Source organism: Doryrhamphus excisus, linkage group LG1, assembly GCF_037039965.1.
Source record: "Doryrhamphus excisus strain RoL-2023G ecotype Guam linkage group LG1, RoL_Dexc_Guam_v1.1, whole genome shotgun sequence".
Classification (NCBI taxonomy): domain Eukaryota; kingdom Metazoa; phylum Chordata; class Actinopteri; order Syngnathiformes; family Syngnathidae; genus Doryrhamphus; species Doryrhamphus excisus.
The window spans coordinates 9466671-9488337 of record NC_136357.1 but is presented as its reverse complement, the minus strand read 5'-3'; the positions used below and the strand labels follow the sequence as shown (position 1 = coordinate 9488337).

Genomic DNA, 21667 nt, shown 5'->3' with positions numbered 1-21667 from the left:
TTTTAACATCTACATGTTTTGATCTGACAAATCTCAAGTACCTTTGATCAAATGTACATACTTACTGTAATTACTGGAGCTTCTGCTTGGACATTAAGGCTTCGGCAGCTGTTTAACTCAGATGGAAAATAAAGCCACACATTACTCACTGAATGCAATGGCTATAGTGAGCGTTAAGCACTTAATGTGCAGTTGCAATAGTGCCATGCACACTGCCACTTCCATATTACTTACATAATCATTCGTAGTCGGATAGAAGTAGTAGTAGTTCACAATCTGATTCTTCACGGTTGACATAACATAGTTAAACCCTGCAATTAAGCAATCAGTTTGGGGGTCCTTAGGATCCAGCTTCCCTATGACCCCAAGAGTTATAGAGAATGGAAAGAGAAATAAATTTTATTTACGTCATTTTCTTAGGTGAAGGAGTGGCTGTGTCTCACCTGCCAGATGCAGCGAGCTTTAGGTGCGAGCCACCCTACAGGAACTCCTAACAACTCTCAAGTTCCCATAAAAGACCTTACCAGCAGAGCTGAGCCTGAAAAGAAAGTGGCAATCGCACCTCAGAAACAACCAACAGCTGGAATTGCACAGCCTGTAACAGCTCAGTCTGCTAACAAGCCAGATGGTCAGAAAGACAGCAGTAGTGCTCCTGCTAAAAAGATACCACAAGATGACCACAAAACATCTGGCTTAAGCACATCACCAGACCCGACAAGAAAAACTGAACGCAAGCGGAGTATTGCTGCTACAGCCCACCAGCAAGAATCAGGTGGCTTCTTTGGTTTTGGTGGCAGTAAAACCCAACCTGAAGCTACGAAACCAGCAGAATCAGTGACAGGGAAAATGTTTGGCTTCGGATCATCCATTTTCAGCAGTGCATCCACTTTAATTACTTCTGCTGTTCAGGACCAGCCCAAAACCACTCCACCGGTCTCTCCCAAGATGTCCCCTGCAAAACAGAGTCCATCTCCTTCTGTACAGAAGAAGGGACAACATATTAAGCCAGAACAAACACAACAGGCTTCATCTGAACAGGCCAAAGTGGACAAAAATTTATCTCAAAAAGATGCCCAGTCCACATGTCCACTTTGTAAGGTTGACCTCAACATTGGCTCCAAAGAGCTTCCTAACTATGATAAATGCACCAACTGCAAGAGTACAGTCTGCAAGCAGTGTGGATTCAACCCTATGCCAAACATATCAGAGGTAAGTAAAGTATTGTTTATGCCACAATGGATAATATAATCATAATGGACAAACTCAATATTCAGTACATTTGTTTTATAGAAAAAGGAGTGGCTGTGTCTGATGTGCCAGATGCAAAGAGCTCTCTCAACAACGGAAGCAGTAGAACACCCATCTGTGAAACCTCAGTCATCACCCAACAAAGTGGCTATACCAGCTGCTGCTTATCAAAATAAAGACATGATACCAACACAAAAAGGAGATATGGACAAAAATCAGAAAGGCAAAACTACACTAGTTGCATTAGAAAGGAATGAAGTTCCAACAAAAGAGATTAAACCCGGTTCACTTCCTGCTAAAGAAGTTCAAATCTCCACAGCTGCTCCAGTTGAAGAGAAGACACCTGCAATTTCAAACACTGATAAACCTTTAATTGATCAAACACCTTCCAGCACAGATGTTGAATCTTCACTAAAGAATAAGAAGGCTCAAACTCTATCAACCTCACCTGCAACAACAGAGGCATCTGGTAAAAAAGATCAGGCAGCAGAAGAAATTCAAAAGTCAGGAGACCAAGTAGCCTCGTCCGCTGATATAAAGCAGCCATCCAAATTCCCGAGCAAAGAGCCAAACCTTGCTGCCAAAGCTGCTCCCGCCACAGCACAGCCAACCAGAGGTACAGGAAGTTTAGTCAACATTGATGCTACAAAATCTCAGCAAGGGGTCTCCAAAACAGCCGAAGCAGTGACAGGAAAGATGATGGGATTTGGTTCAACCCTCTTTAGCTCAGCATCTTCTTTAGTAACCTCTGCCGTTCGTGAGGAATCACGCATTACATCACCAGGTTCTCGTAAAATGTCTGCCCCGGCACAAAGTTCTGATAAAATGCCAGCATCTCAGATCCCACCGGTCAAGTCAAGCCCCGCTGTATCTAAAACCTCCACAAAGGATGTGAAGTCTGCCGATATTCAACAAAAGGTAATGGAGAAGATAGTGGACCAACCTCAGCAGGTCAAGGCTTTGCCACCAGGAACGAAGAAATTGGACCAAGGTTCATCAGAACCTTTAAATTTGGAGGCTCCCCAAGTTGCTCCCCAAGCAACTGAGCTCAACTGTCCACTTTGTAAGGTTGAATTTAATGTTGCTGACAAAGATCAAGCTAATTACAACTCCTGCACTGAATGTAAAACCACAGTCTGCAACAAATGTGGATTTAGTCCCATGCCGAATAAAGCAGAGGTAATCTATTGATAGTAATTGAGTAATGCATCACAAAACTATTGAAACTGACACATTCTATGAGTAATATTCCATGTTTTGTTTTTACAGGGGAAAGAATGGCTATGTCTCAACTGTCAGATGCAGAGAGCACTTGGTGCCTCTGAACCTCTTGGGCTTCCCCTGATAAAACCTCTATCTTCACCGAGCAAAGACATGACTCCTCCCACAACGGAGAAAGATACAGCTATGCACACGAAGGAACCCATTCCTGTCGAGACTATCGAGATAGATACGACCAAAGCGAGCAAATCCGTAGCCACTAGTGAGCCAACTGGGAAGGCAAACCTGGCAGCTACTGCTTTGCCTGAAAAAAGCATTCCTCTTGAAATCAAGAAGTCAGATGTTGCATCAACTTCACCTGAAATTACTCCTAAAGGGCAACCTGGAATACCCCAGAAGCAACCTCCAGACACTACTGTAAGGGCTGTTCCCTCAACAGCACCAGAAGCAGGCAAAATAATCCCCCAACAGCCTGAAAAGGCTGTGAAATCTCCAGCCAAATCAATGCCGCCAACAACCCAGCCTGCAAAGCAGGAGTCAGGGGGTTTCTTTGGCTTTGGTGGTCCTAAAACACAATCTGCCAAACCTACTGAGTCAGTGACTGGAAAGATGTTTGGCTTTGGGTCGTCTTTCTTGAATTCAGCATCCAATTTGATAACTTCAGCGGTTCAAGATGAAACAAAAACAACACCTCCTACGCCACGTAAAATGTCTATGCAGGCCTCGCCCAAAACAACACCGCCTGCCTCTCCTAAAACAATACCTGCAAATGACACTAAACCACCTGCAGTCCTGAAAACCGAGGAAGCAAAATTGGAAAAACCACTGGTGAAAACAACTCCCTCAACAACACAAGTGGATAAGTCTCCATCCATGCTCCCCAAAGCACCAATAGCACCTCCAAAACCAGCTCAGCCCCCCTGTCCACTCTGTAAGGTGGTACTGAACATGGATTCTAAAGATGCTCCCAACTTCAACACCTGCACAGAATGCAAAACTACTGTCTGCAACCAGTGTGGCTTCAATCCATTGCCCGGTGTCTCAGAGGTAAATTGGATAAATGTGTCAAATTATGTGTTTGTATTATCTTTGGAAAATCTGTGGTTGCTCATATATTAGTCCTAAAAACTGACCATTTCCTGCTTTTTTAAGGTAAAGGAATGGCTTTGTCTGAACTGTCAGATGCAGAGGGCCCTCGGACTATCTGAAACTACTGGACGTTCTGCAGTGAAACCTCAGCCCTCACCTACCAGGACCGGTCTTCCTCCTTCTGAACATGCTGTTGTTCAGCCAGAGAAGTCTTCATCAGTCAAAGAAGAGGGCGCTAAACCCGTGAATGAGGACTCACAGACATGTACAATGAAAAAGCCTGATTTATCGCAAGGTGTGGTGCCGAAGACAAAAGTCCCTGCGGTTGGTGATCAAGGAAAAGGCCAGGATGTGATTCCTACTGGAAAACCCCAAACCCAGGGAGAGATTTCTCAAACTCCAAAACCAGAAGTCAAGGCTGGTGTTGCAAAACCGGCAGATAGGAAACCAGCTCAGCAGCCTTTGAAATCTCCTGTCAAACATACACCACCACCAGCAGCTGCAGCTACTAAACAGGAGTCGGGCGGGCTCTTTGGATTTGGTGCTCCCAAAACACAACCAAAGGCAGCTGACACTGTCACTAGTAAAGTGTTTGGATTTGGTTCCTCCATTTTTAGCTCAGCATCCACATTGATTACCTCTGCTATTCAAGATGAGCCCAATACTACTCCAGTTTCTCCCAAGATGTCCCCTGCAAAGGAAAACAAAGATGCTCGAAAACCACAACTGCCTCAACAGACCAAACCTACCCCCTTGGCTCAGGCTAGAGCCCAGGAAACAAAAGTCACAGAAGGCCCCAAAGTGGACATTCCCAAATCCGATACACTGTCCACCTGTCCACTCTGTAAGGTTGAGCTCAATATGGCCTCCAAGGAACCACCTAATTACAACACATGTACTGAATGCAGGAGTGTTGTCTGTAGCCTCTGTGGATTTAACCCCATGCCGCATACTGGAGGGGTAAGTGCAATACTTGACTTGATCATTTTCACCCTTTTGTTCAGTGGGAATCCCTTAAAGGGGAACTGCATTTTTTTCATTCACAATCCTTATATGGAACATGAACACATTTATTTCCTTTTTCTGTGCATGATAACGCAAGAAACTAGTTAATATCAGCTAGCTTACATTTCTGTCATTGGGAGACAACTATTTCGACTATGAATCCCTCTAAAAATAACCTCTAACAACGTCACATTGTTTGATGTACATGCTGTGATAATGCATTAACATGTACACTGATGATAACATGTAACAGTTGCAGTATCTTTATTTATTTTGATGATTTAAAACACTTATCTAAACTATTCTCAGCGCATTGATAAACATACTTATGCCAGTTCTGTCAACAACAGCAGCATAGATACAGCGACAACACTTGCAAAACACGATGTCCGCTCTCATTGGGATGGCTGTGTCTTTTGGCACAAGACGTATGCCCTGGTCATTAGGTAAAAAATGCCGACAGCAAACGAGCATCAAGGGAAAGAAATATGTGTTCATGTTCCACATAAGGATTGTGAATGATGAGCAAAATTTTAAAAAAGTGCAGTTCCACTTTAAAACCCAATAGTGATATATGGTATTAAAATACACAAGGAATGTGTAATGTGACATCTGTGACTAGGGAATGTGGCAAACACTTGTGCCTTTAATGTGTTTCGATGTTAAGTCTAGGTTATATGACATGACTGATGTGGCCATCCAAGTGCTGTCATTACATAACAGCTCATGTCTTCAGTAGACCCGCGATACACAAAATGTATTACGGTTGTTGTGCAACAGCATTAGCGAGATGGGATCTGATGTTGCATCAGAGAATCAAGCGAGGCTGTTGTCAGAACCTGTGAGAGAGATTTGAGATGGAAATGTTGTGTGATATGCTCAATAATAAGTAGAGGTGAAGCAGATTATGTCAAAGTCAACATAGTACATTACATTAGAGCAGGAGGTCCTTCCTCTTGGGCCATCTGCTCTCAGTAGATCAGTGGCATCATGCAATTCTTGACTTTCTTCTTCATTGTATGTGGGTGGGCAGTCCACATACTCTATGTACTGTAACTATTTAATGAGGCTTTTGGTGCAGTTATTGGGTCAGATTACAATATTTTGTTTTAAGGCTCTAATGGATGAAAACCGGGCGACATTTGCTTTTTACGCATAACACGTGCATAAACTCTTTGGGCGAGAGGCGGGGTACACCCTGAAAATGAATGACGTGCATAAACTCTGAAGGCAAAGTAGCTATGTGGTATATGTTGATCAGGACTTTTTGAATTCTTACTGATTTGTTTTGATTGGAGAGTGCAGATTTGTAACTGCACTGTAATTGTGATGGCATATTGACAAAGTTGTTACAAATCTGGAACGCTATCATCAAATAGCTCTGGGAAATTTGATATTGCAAGTATAGTGCACAGATTTAGCATCCTGTCTGTTGATTGGTCCTTGTCTGGGTAACACTCATCAATGACACGCACAAGTACAAACTTTCACATGCACGAATTTCTGTCAATTTGCTGGATGGTGACACACGACATTTGCCCTATCGCCCAGGTTCCATTGAATGGAGTAGAGGCGATGTCGCCTCTCCTGCGTGGCGTCCATTAATCAGACTTTGGGAGTTGTGCTTTAGTGCTTGTTAATGTAACCAAGCATTTTAGGTTAGCCGCTGACTTCACTCAAGTTGTGTGTGAATCAATAAGTACTCAGAAAGCTAGCTCACTTTGCAATTGTCAAACACAGCTGGAACTTTATGACATATAGATTTTGTGGTTTTGAAACTGGTTACCAGCCCATGCCTACTTAGTTTTGTGAAAGTCATCTGGCATCAACTGTTTGCATGTACAAATCTCTAGATCCTGGCCGATGATTTTTTAAAAGCGTTTCTCTAGGGAAAGAAATACTGTCTTATATTCTTGTCAATACGGTAATGGTTATCCTCAAGCACTACAAACTCTCTTAAATGGGATGTATAAATCAATATAGACTACTGCAGCACCTCGCTTTACACTGTCTCTTCTGGGGCAAACACAATTAAACTTTTCGGACTTAAGGCGAGCACAGACATTACAACTGATTATCACATCAACTGGCCTTTCCGCTTGTCGATCTTATAATTAACACAAGGCAATGCCTATTTTCTACTGGTCAAAGCAAACGGATTTCATTTTGTGACACACAAAGCTTGACACACATGTGCTCTACTTATCACACCACGGCCACTTGCAGGCTTTTGATGGCATCAGCTAAAGCAGAGTCAGAAGGGAAAATGGCTAGACATGTTGCTGGCACTCAGGTCTTTCATGCATTTCATTTTTTATTCAGAGGTTCTATTACTGAAGCAATGTACTTGTATGTTGTATGTCGTAAAATAAAAAGACAAGCCATCCTGTCTATTTAGCCAAGCTGTGGCTGTTTTGATGAGGGATACATTGTTCATCCTTGCCACCCCTACAACTGTAAAGCCTCAACCTCAACCCCTGAGGCTTTGCGATCTCTGGTGTCCACAGCCAAGTGTCAATTACATAAGAAGCACATCTCTTTTAGTGTTACCCACTGATATACTTTTTGGAAGCATAAAAATGCTAAATTTAAAATTCTCTATTTTTGTTAATCAATAGAATAGCACAATGTGAATGGAAACTACTGCAACACTGTAGTGTACTAGTGGATTACACTTAACAGTTGTAACGTACAAACGGAGTCGCTTGAGGTATGCTATAGCATAGCATTTGGACAAGCCAGCTTCATTTTGGAATAAGGTGCTCTGGACTGATGAAACTAAAATTGAGTAATTTGGACATAACACAGGGTGGTATGCATAGCGAATGAAGAACACAGCATTCCAAGACAAACACTTGCTACCCACAGTAACATTTGGTGGTGGGGCTGTGAGGCCAGTGCAGGTATTGGAGATCATTTTCAAGTTGAAGGTCGCATGGATTCCAGTCAGTATCATCAGATTCTTGACAACAGTGTTCAAGAATCGGTAACAAAGTTGAAGTTGCTCTGGGGCTGGAGACTTCCAACGAGTCAATGACTCTAAACACTGCTCAAATCCTACTAAGACATTCAGAGGAAGTAAAGAAGTACAACGTTCAGGAATTGCCATCTCAGTCCCCAGACCTGAATTTTATAGAAAATCTGTGGTGTGATTTAAACTGGGTTGCCCATGCTTTGAAACCATCAAACCTGACTCAACTGGAGATGTTTTGGACAGAAAAATGGTCAAAAATACCTTCAACCTGAATCCAAACAGTTGTTGGCGTGCCCAAATGTATGCACTTGCCTACTTTTCTTTAAATAAATATTACTTTCTGTAAATTCTATCAACTTAATTTCATTTCTCATCTATCACTGTGTTTGTCTGCTATATAATATATTTAACTGAAATGACTGATCGCAATAACCAGTGATTTATAAAGGAAAATATTGAAAATTATCAGGGGTGCCTGATAAAACTTTTTCCCATCACTGTAACACTACCCATTTTTTTAACTTGGAAAAAAACACACAAAAAAAGCCTGTGAAAAAAAAACATACTTGTGGAGTTCTTGCGCCAAATGCCTCTGGCAGAGGACTACCTCCACCGGCTTGCTGCCAAACACCGAAAGAATTTGAACATTAACTTAAGCACAGCCTTCACAGAGCAAGGGTGTGTTCTACAATCTCAATCTGGCACTGCTCAATGTTAGATCCTGGACTAACAAAAGTTTTGTGCTGAATGACTAACTATGGCTAACACAACACAGGTGTTTCCATTCCTCTGTGTTATTTTCTATTGCGTTGCCTGACTCACACCACAAGCTCTGCGTCACCACTAACCCCTCAACAGCAGCTCTTTTTTCTGCTGCTTTTAATGCCTCTGCATTGAACTCCCCATCATTTAATATGAACATTGATGAAAGAGTCTGCCTCTTTGACTCCTACAGTAATATTCTTGACTCGATTACTCCATTCACAAATAGACATCCAGGCGGAGAGCCAAAGCTTAACAACACTACTTGTGCACTCACATTGGTTCCCGTGCAGAGAGAAAGTGTAAAGAAGATCAACTTCATGTTTCCTTGGGAATTTTAAGAAAATATGGCAAAACCTCAATATATGTCTTATAACCTTGTTTCTGTCATATACCAACAGTCATATGTCAACAGTCATATACCTCCTTTTTCATGTTACAATGGAATACTTACAGTTTTTATGAACTGAGTGGCTCTGTGGTCGATTTACCAATTAACATGGTTGTAGAATTTGACAGGTTCATGCTGTTTGGATGCATTGTACTCAATTTACTTCAATTGGAAAGTGTATGGAATGCGCTGTTTGACTTACATGGGCCGCATGGTGGACGAGTGGTTTGCATGTTGACCACACAGTCGGGGGATCTGGAAGATCTGTGTTTGGATCTCTGCTTGGGCATCTCTGTGTGGACTTTGCATGTTTTCCATGTGTGTGGATTTTCTCTGGGCACTGTTTTACTCGCACACTCCAGCAGTCAGAAATCCTCAGTGGAGTAACGGGTTTGAGCAGATGTAAAAAATAAATATATATATAGTGACAGCAGCGGCTTTGACATACCACAGAGTCCAGTGGTTTGGGTAGAAGGTTGCGCATGCAAGCCTGCTCGACGGCTCCCTGTGATTAATAATCATGCTTTGTGTGTTTTTATTACAGAAGGAATGGCTATGTCTTAACTGCCATACACAAAAGGCTTTGGTGGGACAACTCGGAGACTCAGGAAAACTGCCTCAGCCTTCACCAGTAACAGCTCTACCAGAGACACCAGCCATACTTGCTATGAAAAAGGTGGAAATAAAACCTGCTCCTGCAAAAGCTGAGCCTGAAGCTGAAGTTGCAGAACAACCGACCACGCTTATACCAACAGCAACAACAAGGCCAACAACAAAGATAGACCCCATATTTAGCAAACCAGAAGCCACAGATGCAGCAACTACAAAAGCTGAACTTGAGTCTGGACCAAATGTAGTCAAGGTTCCAACTGTTATCGAAGAAAAACAACAGTTAATTGAATCTACAGCAGAACCCATTAAATCACAGGTGGTCCCTGAACCTGAATTGGCCAGAACAGATGTAACAGTAGAAAGAACAGATTTGACAAAAGATGACTCAAGTGTGAAAGAAATTCCCAAAACTGAGCCCTCCAAACTCTCAGTTGAGTTTGCTACTGTTCCAGTGAATGAAACAAAACAACCTCTATCAGAGAAGATTGAAGTCAAGACAACAAATGTTGAAGACCAAATCAAACTGAGCGAGCCTGCAACATCTGTTCACAAGGCTGAAGTTCAGGAACAGTCACAAGAACCTGTGCTGGTCGCAACAGTCCCACAGTTGACACCAACTAAGAGCAATCAAGCGGTGGAAAAAATAGCTGATACCACCCTCTCCTCTGAGCGCCAACCAGAGTCTACAAAGGAGCCAGATACAATTTCAAAAGAAGCTGAGATACTGCAGATACCTTTCCATCCTGGTGGAATAGATAAATTGGAGAACACAGTTGTGTCTATGACAGCTACCAAGTCAGAAGATGATGTTCAACCTCAAATTTTACCCTTATCAGACAAACCGAATGACGACCAGGTGATATGCAGTTCAACTAAACACAATGTCGAAGAAGAACAGAGCCCACAAGTTAAGGAGGTGGTTGAAGGTGGGAAAAGGCGCCTTAGTTTCCAGGCAATGGAAGAGAGCAGCGGAAGTGATTTCACACCTTCACCTGAGGTTCAAAGGAGGAGGCTGAAAGTGAGTGATGTGTCATCTATCAGTGAGGACATCCACACTGAAAGTGCTGACTCATCTATAGAAGATGAAGATGTAATTCGCAGTCAGATAATGGGTATGGGTGATGAAGAGGAAATGTCTCTTTCTGATGGTGAGAAAGAAAGGAAATTGTCCAATGAAAACGTCGTCAAAAAGGCTGTGCTTGTTAACACCTCGATGAAACTGAAATCACTGTCTAGTGAAGGAAGCACGGACAATGAAGGAACTTTAGCATGGAGAAAATCCCCTCTCGTGGCTAGTGCAGGAGATTCTGAAACACTCCCCAGCACAACTTTTAAGAAAGCAATTCCAGTCATCAGACAAAGACAAAGCACTGATGAAGAGGTAGAGAGTATCACTGAATCACTGTCAAAGGGGTCATCCAGTGTTCAAGCATCTAGTTTTACTCCAGGGTCATCACCTACATCTGCATCATCCCTGGAGGAGGACAGTGATAGCAGTCCAAGTCACAAAAGAATAAGTGGTGACAAACAGTATCACAAAGGTAAACACAGACATGCAACCCAGCCACTCCCCATCATTGAAGACTCATCTGAGGACGAGAAATCCCAAAAAGAAAACAATGAACTAAGTGTGCATGAGCTCTTATCTCAGAGTGAAAGTCCTTCCTCAGCAGAGGATCTGAGACAAGTCACTGTAATGGATGACACCAATAAAACATCAGGCTCTGAGCGTTTGGCCGATGTTGAAGAAGAACCAGAAACAAGACAAGCTGTACAAAGAGGGCGCAAACCTTCTCCAACTGTGATACCGTTCACCCCAGTTGAAGAAAATGAACCAGTTTCAAAATTATTAAAGAGCGCGGAAGAAGCATATGAGGAAATTATCCAGAAGGCCAAAGCTATTCCAGGCGATAGTCCTCCAGACGTTGAACCACTTTATGGAGGAATGGCAATAGAGGACTATCTCTATGAATCCTTAGTTGAGGATCCAGAGATTGTGATATGTCAATATCAAGACACTGAACCTAAACAGGACGACACACCTGAACCTTTCAAGAAACTCAGGTCGCCAGAGGAGGTTTATGAAGAGATGATGGAAAAGAAGAGAGAATTGATGATGATAGAGCAAGAATTTCAACAGGCCCAGACTGCCATGGAATCTACACCTCCTTTAGGTGCTGAAACCTGTGTTGGAATCGAACCTACAGAAGAAATACCCTACACTGAAGAAATTGAGCCTTCTGCAGCAACTGACTCTTCTAGTGAGTTGCCACTCAAGAAAAAGAAACGACCAGCCCCACCACGGCCTTCTGAGCCCCCCAAGCGTCCTGAGGTGACTGTTGTTCCAAGCACACCTTCTGGTTCTATAGGTTTTGTTCGACCCATGATTCCGCTAGATCCTGCACTTAGAAAGGCCCTCTTCCCCATACCTGACCTCAAGATTACACAATGTTCATCAGGGGAAGAAGAGGATGACAGTCTTGCAGATGAGTATGGTGTTGGGATTTCTTCTGACATTACCCCAAGTGATGATTCTGAAACCAAAGAGAATCAATCCGTAAGCCCACCCTCTTCTGAGATGACAGAAACGGAACTGATTTCTGTTGTCTGTGAAATCCCAGAACCAAAACCTATTCCAACTCCAATATCAGCTCCAGAACTAACCACTACGCCTTCCCCTGTATCACCACTGTCTCCGCCAACTTCACCAGCCACACCAGATTCTAGCATGGCCTCGAATGCAACATCCTCATCCTCTTTCCAGGCTCAGACACCTTTATCGTCAGATTCAACTCCTCTTTGTACACCTACAGCTTCCTTCGTAACTCAATCCTCCCAAGAGAGCTTACCACCGTTGCCCACTAAAATTGAAGCTTCTAGCGAAAGCTCTGCAGTCACTGGAATGATATCAGATGTGGTGTCTGACCCTTTCAAAGCTGAAACCATCACAATGGATGACGTTTCTATTGCTGTGGTCCCAATCGAAGCCCCAGTGGAGACTTCACCTGCTGTTGTTGAAATGCCTGACTTGGTTTCCTCTCCCTCTCAAATACCAATTGAGACTTCAGTGGTGGAGGTATCAGCACCAAGTCAAGAACCTGTTTTTGTCACGGCCAAGCAACCGACTCAATTTAGTGAAACACATGTTACCAGCAAAGTTCCAGTTTCAATTCAACCTACCTCTACTACTACTGTTGGTGCAGATGAACCGGTGATTGTCCAGATGCCTGACATGGTTTCAACTACGTCTCTAATCTTTACACAAACACCCATGACAGGCTCAGCAACCACAATCACAGCAACCCCAACCAAGGCCCAGCACAATGTGGTAAACTCAGTCCCTGTTCAATCAGCTATGATCCCGACATCTGTTCCATCAACTACTATAGTCAAAAAGAAAGTTCCACCTCCTCCTCCCCCAAGATCTACTTCAGTTTCATTACCGGAGCATGACAAAGAGCAGCTCCCGACAAGGGGCTCTTCATATGTTTCCGCGACTATAGCTCCCACCATGACTACAGGAGCCCCAGTTGTTGTCCAGACAATGCAGTCTGTTGTTGTGGATATACAGCCAAGAATGGAGGAGATGAAACCAGATGATGTGGCTGTACCTCAAGTGGTGACTCCAACAAGACCAGGCCATGTAGTCATCATAGTGCCAAGTGCGGAAAACATCTCTCGTCTTTACCATACTCCACAAAGCAGCACAATCTCTTCCACTGCATCTCAGGCACCAAGTATACAACCTATCATTACCACTACTGCCCTATCTAAAACAGCCATGTCAGATAAATTCAAAGTAGATACATTACCATCCACTTCAGTGACTGCAGTGCCAATTGTCTCAGTTCCACCACGACCACCTAACCCTGCCATCAGAACTAATGTTGTAGAAACAGTAGAAATACCTGTATCTGAGACACCTACCCCACCTCCTTCCACTTTACCAAAGCCTACTATTTACCCAAAACCACAAATTCCCACAGCAATGACGGCTACTTCAGGAATGGTACAACAGTTTTCTGTTACAACAACTAGCTCTTGTCCTTCTCCAAAGGCTCCCCCACCAATACCACCTAAGCCTGTAATCATTCCAGCTGGACTGGTTTTCAGCCACAAACCAGGAGAAAGTGTCAAACCACCTCCTGTTGCGCCAAAAGCTGCAACACTGCCTCGGACTAAAGAACCTCCAAATGCCCTGTCACTTACCCTGACGAGACCGGTGGAGAGTAAGTCAGGGGCAACATCTCCAAAGTCACCTTTATCTCCAAGACATGCAAAGTGTTTGAAAACATATGTAGTGATAACTCTTCCATCTGAGCCTGGCTCACCAACAGAAGTAATAACTGTCCAGGCACCAATAAGACGAGGCTCCATCCCAACTACAAAAAGGCCAGGGGTACGAACAACGCCTTTGGAACAGAAATCACCCAGTGACACGTTTTCAGCACAGGCCCCAGTTCGGAGAGCTTCTGTCCCCACTGTGAGGCATCCACCCCCAATACCCATTGCATCAACTGTCCCATTGGAGCAAGTGACAGTGGTCTCGAAAGTGCCGGGTGGGTCTGATCAGGAAACGCCAATTCAGGTCTATTGTGTACCAGATCCAATAAAGAAGCCATATATACCTGTGATAATGCAACACCAACAACCAGTGGGTCAGCCCTTGCCACCACCTACACTAATGCAACAAAACACAACAAAGACATCAGAAATTATAAGTGAAACCAATGCAAGACCACAACCTGAACCAACAGTCACTCATCCAAAGATGGCCTCAGATGGTGTGAAACTTTCAAAGGAGATGTCAGCTGAAGCACACGTTCCTGTGGCCCAAATACAAACACTGCCAACTCAGCCCCTATCACAATGTGTAGTTATTCCACTAGAGCCTGCAGTACCTTCTGGTATACAAATTCCCAGAGAAAATACAGTTATCGCGCCCTCAACTGAAGTCGAAAAACAAGAAGAAATGGCAAGTCTCGTCAGTGAGACAGCTCTAAGATCAGTTATAGCAATGAGTCAGCAGCTACCTCTTCAGCAGCAACCTATGGGACATGAAACAATGACTGACTCACTGACGTCTACTACTGAATTCAAGCCAGTTCAACAAAATGTGCAGCAAATACCTGCACAGCAACCATATTCTGTAGCTCAGGTGGGGACAGTCCTTGCAGAGAGAGAATCTCAAAATGATTATGTTGTTGCAATACCAGAAGTACAAATATTACCTCAGGTGTCTCAAGAGGTTGCTACAGCTCCTGCACAACTGACTCAGTTAACGAGGGAGAAGATAGCTGCAACTGCTGAAGTGTTTCCCTCACCTGTGATAATGGAGACACAACCAGACGGTCCTCCTATTACTTATATGCCTCATGTCTATGGAACTATTTCATCATCACCCATACCATGTTCAACACCCCCATTTGAAGTTACTACAATACAGCCAGATGCGACACAGGCTGTTGCAAGGCAAGTACAGATGTCATCAGCGATACAGCCTCAAGTAGTGGCTTCAATGCCCACTGAAGTTTTTCTATATGAGCAACCTTCAAGAGAAAGGAGAACATCTGTATCATCCATTGGAAATCAACCATGCAGCGTAGGTGAAATATTTACCGTTCCTACAGATTTGGAAATACCGGCTCAGGTTTTCAACACTGAGGGCATTGCTGCTGCAAGAAGACAATCTTTAACCATGCAACAACCATTTGTAATAAACATACCAGCTGAAAAAGATATCCCTCTCAATGTGTATGATACTACCTGCAGAAAAGGTTCATATCCTTCAATCGAACAACCACAGCTATTAACATATTCATCAGAATATGATCACCCTCTGGAGATAATAACCACTGAGGCATACACAAGGAGAACCTCAATACCCGCTGTCCAGGACATTCCAACTGCTGGACCTGTTGCTCCAATCACCATCACTAAAATTCAGCGAGAGTCCATTGAGAGCCAAGAAATCCGAGGACAAGAGAAGGTTGTCTCCAGCATGAGTCGCAAGTACTCTTCTTCAGTTTCTGCCACAGGTCAGCCTGCTGAAATATTACCAAGCTTAGTGACTCAGGTAGTAACCACTGAGGTCCAGAGGACTACTGTGTCTGTTGTCCATGAAAGACTTCCACAGCATACAACACCTATAAAACCTGATGAAAGTAAATACCAAGCTCATCCTAAACAAAATAGTGGAATAATCTATCCTGGAGATGTTATGGATCTACGGACCATAAAAATTGGTGCAAAGATGACTGACCAAGGCATGGACCTGACTCCAGCTGAGTTATATAGACAGTCACCCAATGACAGTGCTCGTCAAATTACGGCAGTGCAACCTGAAATTGTAAATCTTAGCGCTGAGGTCATCCCAGCAACAACACTGTCTGTAGTAACTGATAGCATCACAATAGTCACATGCACAGCCACCATTGCTTCATATAGTAACCCTCCAGCAGAGAAACCTCTTGACTTGCAAGGGCCTGTCACATCATTACCACTGCCTCTCACCACATACAAACCATTCGAACCACTGGCACAGATTGTCTACAGACCTGTGGGGACCCTGCCTGTCGTCACCGTAGTAGCATCCGCAGCTCAAGACGTGCCAATTAATCTTTCTTTTGGATCACTAGCCAGAGGAGGGAAGCCAGTGACTTCTGGTCCAACAGACATCAACAGTGAGGCCTCTGCCATGTCTTTAGAGGCGACAGGGGCCATGGATCTGTCAAACTACAGACCAATGAGAGCGATGGTAGCTTTATCTGGAACAAGTCCTGAAGTAATAACCACAGTTGTCGAAGATGATGGGGCACCAGTTGATCTTACTGCAGGTAGAAGGAGTGTATGCTGTGATGTTATCTACAAATTGCCATTTACTGGGAGCTGTAGAACACAACCCCCCGTTACAACTCAGCCTGACAACCGTTTGAACTACAAAGCTGATCAGTATGACACTGCCGGACAATATGGCATCAGAGGGATCAATGGTGAAAAATCACCAATATCCGAGGCCAGCCTCAGAGAGGTAGGGCTCCTTCCCTATGATCCCAATAAGGAATATGAATACCTCAATGGATCTACAGACGGAGCTATTGACCTCACTGCCACCAAACTCCCTTCTGGTGAGTACAACATAGTTCTGCTGCATGATCAAATATTTGATTTATTGAATGTAATTGTAATTGAGTTGTTTCTTATTTTGCATGCTGATGTACTTTTGGTTTTTATTATTTTAACTGTGTGTCGTTTTTTCTTTTGTCTTCAAACAGATGCATGTGTGTGCCTGCGTGTACTTCCTCGATATTTTGGTTTTGCATCTTGCTAGACTTCAAATGACTTCAAATGCATGTGCACTGAGCATAATTTAAAGATTATTTGTAAAATTCTGTATGCTACAGTATATTTAGTAAAAACTATACCCTTGACTTCTTGTGGCAGGTAAAGCTCTTGACTACACTAGCAAAGCTACCGCAGCATTCCCTGGGATGACTGCTTCTTCATCTTCCCAGGATGCTCTTTCTGGGTTTGGTGTAAATAGTGCTCTAAGAACTTCAGATGGAATAGTGTACTCCTCTGTTTCTGCCCCAGTTCCATCAACATATGCGATTACCACCCAACCTGGCTCCATCTTTAGCACTACTTCAGTGCCTACGTCGACAATCCACAATCAGTCTGTGCCCCAACAATATAGTTTTATACCTGCCACAGACCAAGGCCAAATTATTCCTTATGACACAGTGCTACCAAAGGAGCTTCTACCCACAGCATTGGCTGACATCATAACAGGCTTCCCCGAAATGTATTCAGATACCACCCTGGAAGCACTGGCTGCTTCTTTGGATGCGCTAGCTTTGTCTCCAATATTCCCTGGCTTAGACAGCACCAAGATGGCTCAGTATCAGATGGAGAGGGAGTTTTTAGAGCTGGAGAAGCTAAAACAGCTGTGTCTTGCAGAGGAGTTAGAGTGGGAGAGACAAGAGATCCAGCGTTATCGTGAACAGGAGCAGCTGATGTTGCAACAAGAGCTTGAGGAGCTCCAGGCTTTGAAACAACAGCTTCTCCTGCAGCAAGAGGAAGAACACCATGCTCATATGATGGCCCAGCAGGAAACTTATGCCCAACAAAAGGAGCAATTGCAGCAAATCCAGCAACTCCAGCTTCAACTTCAGCGGCAGTTAGATGAGCACTATGGTAACGTAGGCACTACAACAAACCTCCTTGAGGCCAAGTATGCTGGAGTTGGAGACAGTGGACAGTACTGGCCTGTTAAAGATGAGTCTACAGGTCCATCAACTGGACCACAGGAAAGTCACGACCAGAATAGAATGGCAAAAAATATTCAAGATGAGCAGGACACAGGTAAAAAGATCATTGACAGCGGCGTGCAGACTGATGATGAAGACTCAGCAGAGAAGCAGCACATCGGAAGAAGGAAGAAAAATAAGAGAAACATTGATAGCTCAGCACAGACTGACGATGAAGACCAAGATGAATGGGATGCTCCCACAAAGGCTCGGCGGCGCTCTCGCAAGCACAGCAGTGAAGGAAAACATAGCTCTAAGGTTTCTAGCATTGCTATCCAGACAGTTGCTGAAATATCCGTTCAGACTGACCACTCTGGAAGCATCAAACGACCCAACGTCCAGATGGACACCAAGGTGGAAATAATCAAACACATCTCAGCTCCAGAAAACTCTCAGCGAGGTGGTAGTCTGAGCTGTCAGACAGATTCAGATAGAAGACACACACCCAATGAAATGGGTTACGGCACACACCTAACAACTGATGCACCGGCTAGATCTAGAGGTTTCTATACTTCAGTGTCCCCCCTATCTCCTGATAAATCACTTGGAGGACAGAGAATGCTGACTACGGACCCAACCAGATTTTCCTCTGGCCCTCGGTTGAAGCCTGGTCAGAAGTTTCTATCTGATCCTAAATCTCTGAGTCCTACAACAGAAGACAGGATGAGTGGATACTATGCAGATAGTTATTCCGTAAGTTATGCAGTTGATTGAATTTTTGGTTTGTATTTGAAATCTTGATTTGGTATTTGTTCAACTATGTACTTTAGGGGCGAGGCTCCCCCTCTGGCACAGGTAAGAAGGTCAAGCGGACACTTCCAGATCCACCTCCTGAGGATGACTCGCTGATGGGACGGTCAGGCTACAGCACCAACTCCGCCCGCCGCCGTCTTGCCCGCAGTACCACGATGGCTCGGGCGAAAATCCTACAGGATATTGACAAAGAGCTTGATCTGGTGGAGAGGGAATCTTCAAAACTACGCAAGAAACAGGCTGAACTAGATGAAGAGGAAAAGGAAATTGATGCCAAACTACGGTGAGATGCTGCAGATTTAACACGATTTAGAAAATTGTTTGTCTGTCATATTCCATTAAATAATCATCAGTGAATTTTGATTTATACCATTGCTGTTGTTCCTGTTATGGAATCATCCTTCCTAATCCATCTGCATGATGCCCACACTTACCTTGATAGCTTATGGGCTAAAAGGCTGCCTTGACACCCCTCAGTGAGACTTCTTCAAACACACAAATAGTGAAAGGTATTATGGTGTGAGAACTCTGTTTTTGTTTGAAATGTTAAGATACATTTCACTGAATATGTCTTTATCACCGTAGGTACCTGGAGATGGGTATCAATCGGCGAAAGGAGGCCTTACTGAAAGAACGAGAGAAGAGGGAGAGGGCCTATCTCCAAGGGGTGGCGGAGGAAAGAGATTACATGTCAGACAGTGAGGTTAGCAACATTAGAGATGACAGGAGTGATGGCCTGGAGAGGCCGCGGACAGCACCCCAGTCTGAATTTGATCAGTTCATTCCCCCACAGACAGAAGCCGATTCCCAGTACAACACGCTCACGAGCCCCTACTCCCATTATGGCCAGTATGTTCCCCAGACTCAAACCACTAGCCATTATAGTCAACATAATCTGTATGAGCAGTCTGTTTACCACCAACAGGTATCACCTTACTCCACCTTATCCCTTCCCCATGGTCAAGATCAGACTAGCAGCTACCAACATGCGCTGCTCTTACAAGGAAAGCAGCGTCAAACCAACCTGTCTGATTTAGAACCTAAGATCTCTACTAACTATGAGGTCATACGTAACCAGCCTCTAATTATTGTTCCGACTTCCTCAGAAAGTGGCTATGGGGTGGCTCATCTCGGAGGCAAGTATGGCAGCTTAGATTTAAGGCTAGGACTAGAGGAAAGGAGCATGGCCTCTAGTCCTATGTCAAGCATATCTGCAGATTCCTTCTATGCTGATATTGACCACCACAATGCCAGAAACTATGTGCTGATCGAGGACATTGGGGAACTCACCAAAGCCTCCACAGGGTTGGGTACCACTGGCTTGGGTTCTGGTTTTACCCTGCCTGATAAGGAATTGTCTAAGGCTGACAGACTACTTAGGGCAGCAGAAGTCAGACGCACAGAGGTACACCAACTTAATTTTTATTAACAATCAACTTTATATACACTTACCTTCTTTTCTGTTTGCCATTAAGATACTTTTTTCCCCTTTAGGTAGCAGATTTTTTAGGGCCGTCCCAAGTTCAAGGTTATGGTAAAGGAGAAGATGACACTATGGAAGAACCTTATGAGTTAAAGCTCCTGAAGCAGCAGATCAAGCAGGAGTTCCGGCGAGGGACTGAGGGACTAGAGCATTTACCAGGCTTGGGACTTCCCCAGTATCTCCCAAGTGACAGCAGCTTTCGCCACTTCCCAAAAGGTGAAAAGTACAGCATTGGAAGGCTCACTCTGGAAAAACAGGCTGCAAAACAGCTCCCGGCTGCTGTACTTTACCAGAAACAGATGAAAAACAAAAAGGCTTTAATTGACCCAAAAGCCATCACTAAATTCTCCCCCATTCAGGAGAGGCGAGATTTGGAACCAGACTTTAGTAGCTACATGGGATCTGGAGCTTCTTCTGTGACCAATCTGGCTGCTAGGGCAAGGTTGCTTCAGGATGAGATTACATTTGGACTAAGGAAGAACTTATCAGAGCAGCAGAAATACTTGGGATCCTCACTGGGGGCTAATCTTGCTGGTTCTCTTGGACAGTCTCTTGGACTCGGTTCCACTATTAGGGCCACTGTCCAGGATGATGGTACCTACCCAAGTGGCAGCCGCTCCAGACCATCATCTCGTCCATCTTCCCGGCCCTCCTCTGTCTATGGCTTGGATCTATCAATCAAACGGGATCTTTCCAGCTCCTCGTTGAGACTTAAAACAGATGGGGATGTTTTAGATGCAGCATTTGCTCCCGGTGTGACCAGAGCAAAGCCCACCAGTTTGCCTATCAGCCAAAGTCGGGGCCGTATTCCGATTGTGGCTCAAAACTCAGAGGAGGAGAGCCCTCTCAGCCCTGTGGGGCAGCCTATGGGTATGGCTAGGGCTTCAGCGGGACCGCTCCCTCCAATTGCTGCCGACTCCAGGGACCAATTTGGATCTAGTCACTCTCTGCCGGAGGTTCAGCAACATATGAGGGAAGAATCTCGGACTTGCGGCTACGATCGAGATATTACATTCATCATGGATGACTTACAAGGTGCCATGTCGGACAGTGAAGGTAAATGGAACCAGAGACTATTGCAAGAACTTTACTGTGTGGACGTACTTGTCATGCATGCAACTGCTGAGTGATTTTACTGGTTTTGTGCTCTTCAGTCATCAGTACTCCAAACAGCAGTATTTTCCTTCTTCATGTTAAACATGTGCATGCTGTTGTTTTCTGTTTTTAGTGCTTACACTTAGTGATACATAAGACTCTTAGCTTGAGTTTATGTATGGAACCATGGAAGTCTATCCATATTCCTTCTGTGATTTCAAGAGCATGCTTTGTCATTTTATTTTTACATTGCTTTATTTCCCCCACAAGTACATGTTCCATTTTAAAGTTGATCAATGTGTGTGTGTTTTTTTTAAAGGGAATACAGTCCTCCCTTGTTTATCGCAGTTAAACTCTCCAATTTTGTTGTACATCTTGACAATAAAGGCCATTCCATTTATATTATCGCCTTATCATCATGTCATTATTGTTAGATTAAGTGTGTGTCTTGATTGATTTTTTTTAACTGCATTTGATTTTGCATCCTTGCATGTTTTTTTGTTTTGTTTTTACATACACTGACAATCTGTATTTTGAGTTTACATCTTAATAAAGTCAATGTCCTCTGCATGTTCTGCTGTTCTCAGGAGGTCTCATTGCCATTTCAAATAGTGTTATAAGGGCAACTCACACACCAACATACTTAGTTGTAAAACAGAGGAACATACTTGACATTTCCAAAACACTGTTGATGATGGTTAAAGTCTCATCCCCATCCATATTAC

At 43.9% G+C, this 21667-nt stretch overlaps 1 protein-coding gene across 1 annotated transcript in view; it reads left to right on the top strand.

The window, feature by feature from the left end:
- The window catches only part of pclob (piccolo presynaptic cytomatrix protein b), a 59960-nt gene that overhangs the window by 17149 nt on the left and 21144 nt on the right, over nucleotides 1-21667 (top strand). Inside the window, exons 10-18 of the mRNA XM_078793243.1 lie at nucleotides 421-1209; nucleotides 1291-2427; nucleotides 2518-3516; nucleotides 3622-4518; nucleotides 9235-16429; nucleotides 16746-18304; nucleotides 18382-18647; nucleotides 18950-19769; nucleotides 19859-20903. Coding sequence (XP_078649369.1) covers nucleotides 421-1209; nucleotides 1291-2427; nucleotides 2518-3516; nucleotides 3622-4518; nucleotides 9235-16429; nucleotides 16746-18304; nucleotides 18382-18647; nucleotides 18950-19769; nucleotides 19859-20903 — 14707 coding nt within the window. The remainder of the gene's footprint in view (nucleotides 1-420; nucleotides 1210-1290; nucleotides 2428-2517; nucleotides 3517-3621; nucleotides 4519-9234; nucleotides 16430-16745; nucleotides 18305-18381; nucleotides 18648-18949; nucleotides 19770-19858; nucleotides 20904-21667) is intronic.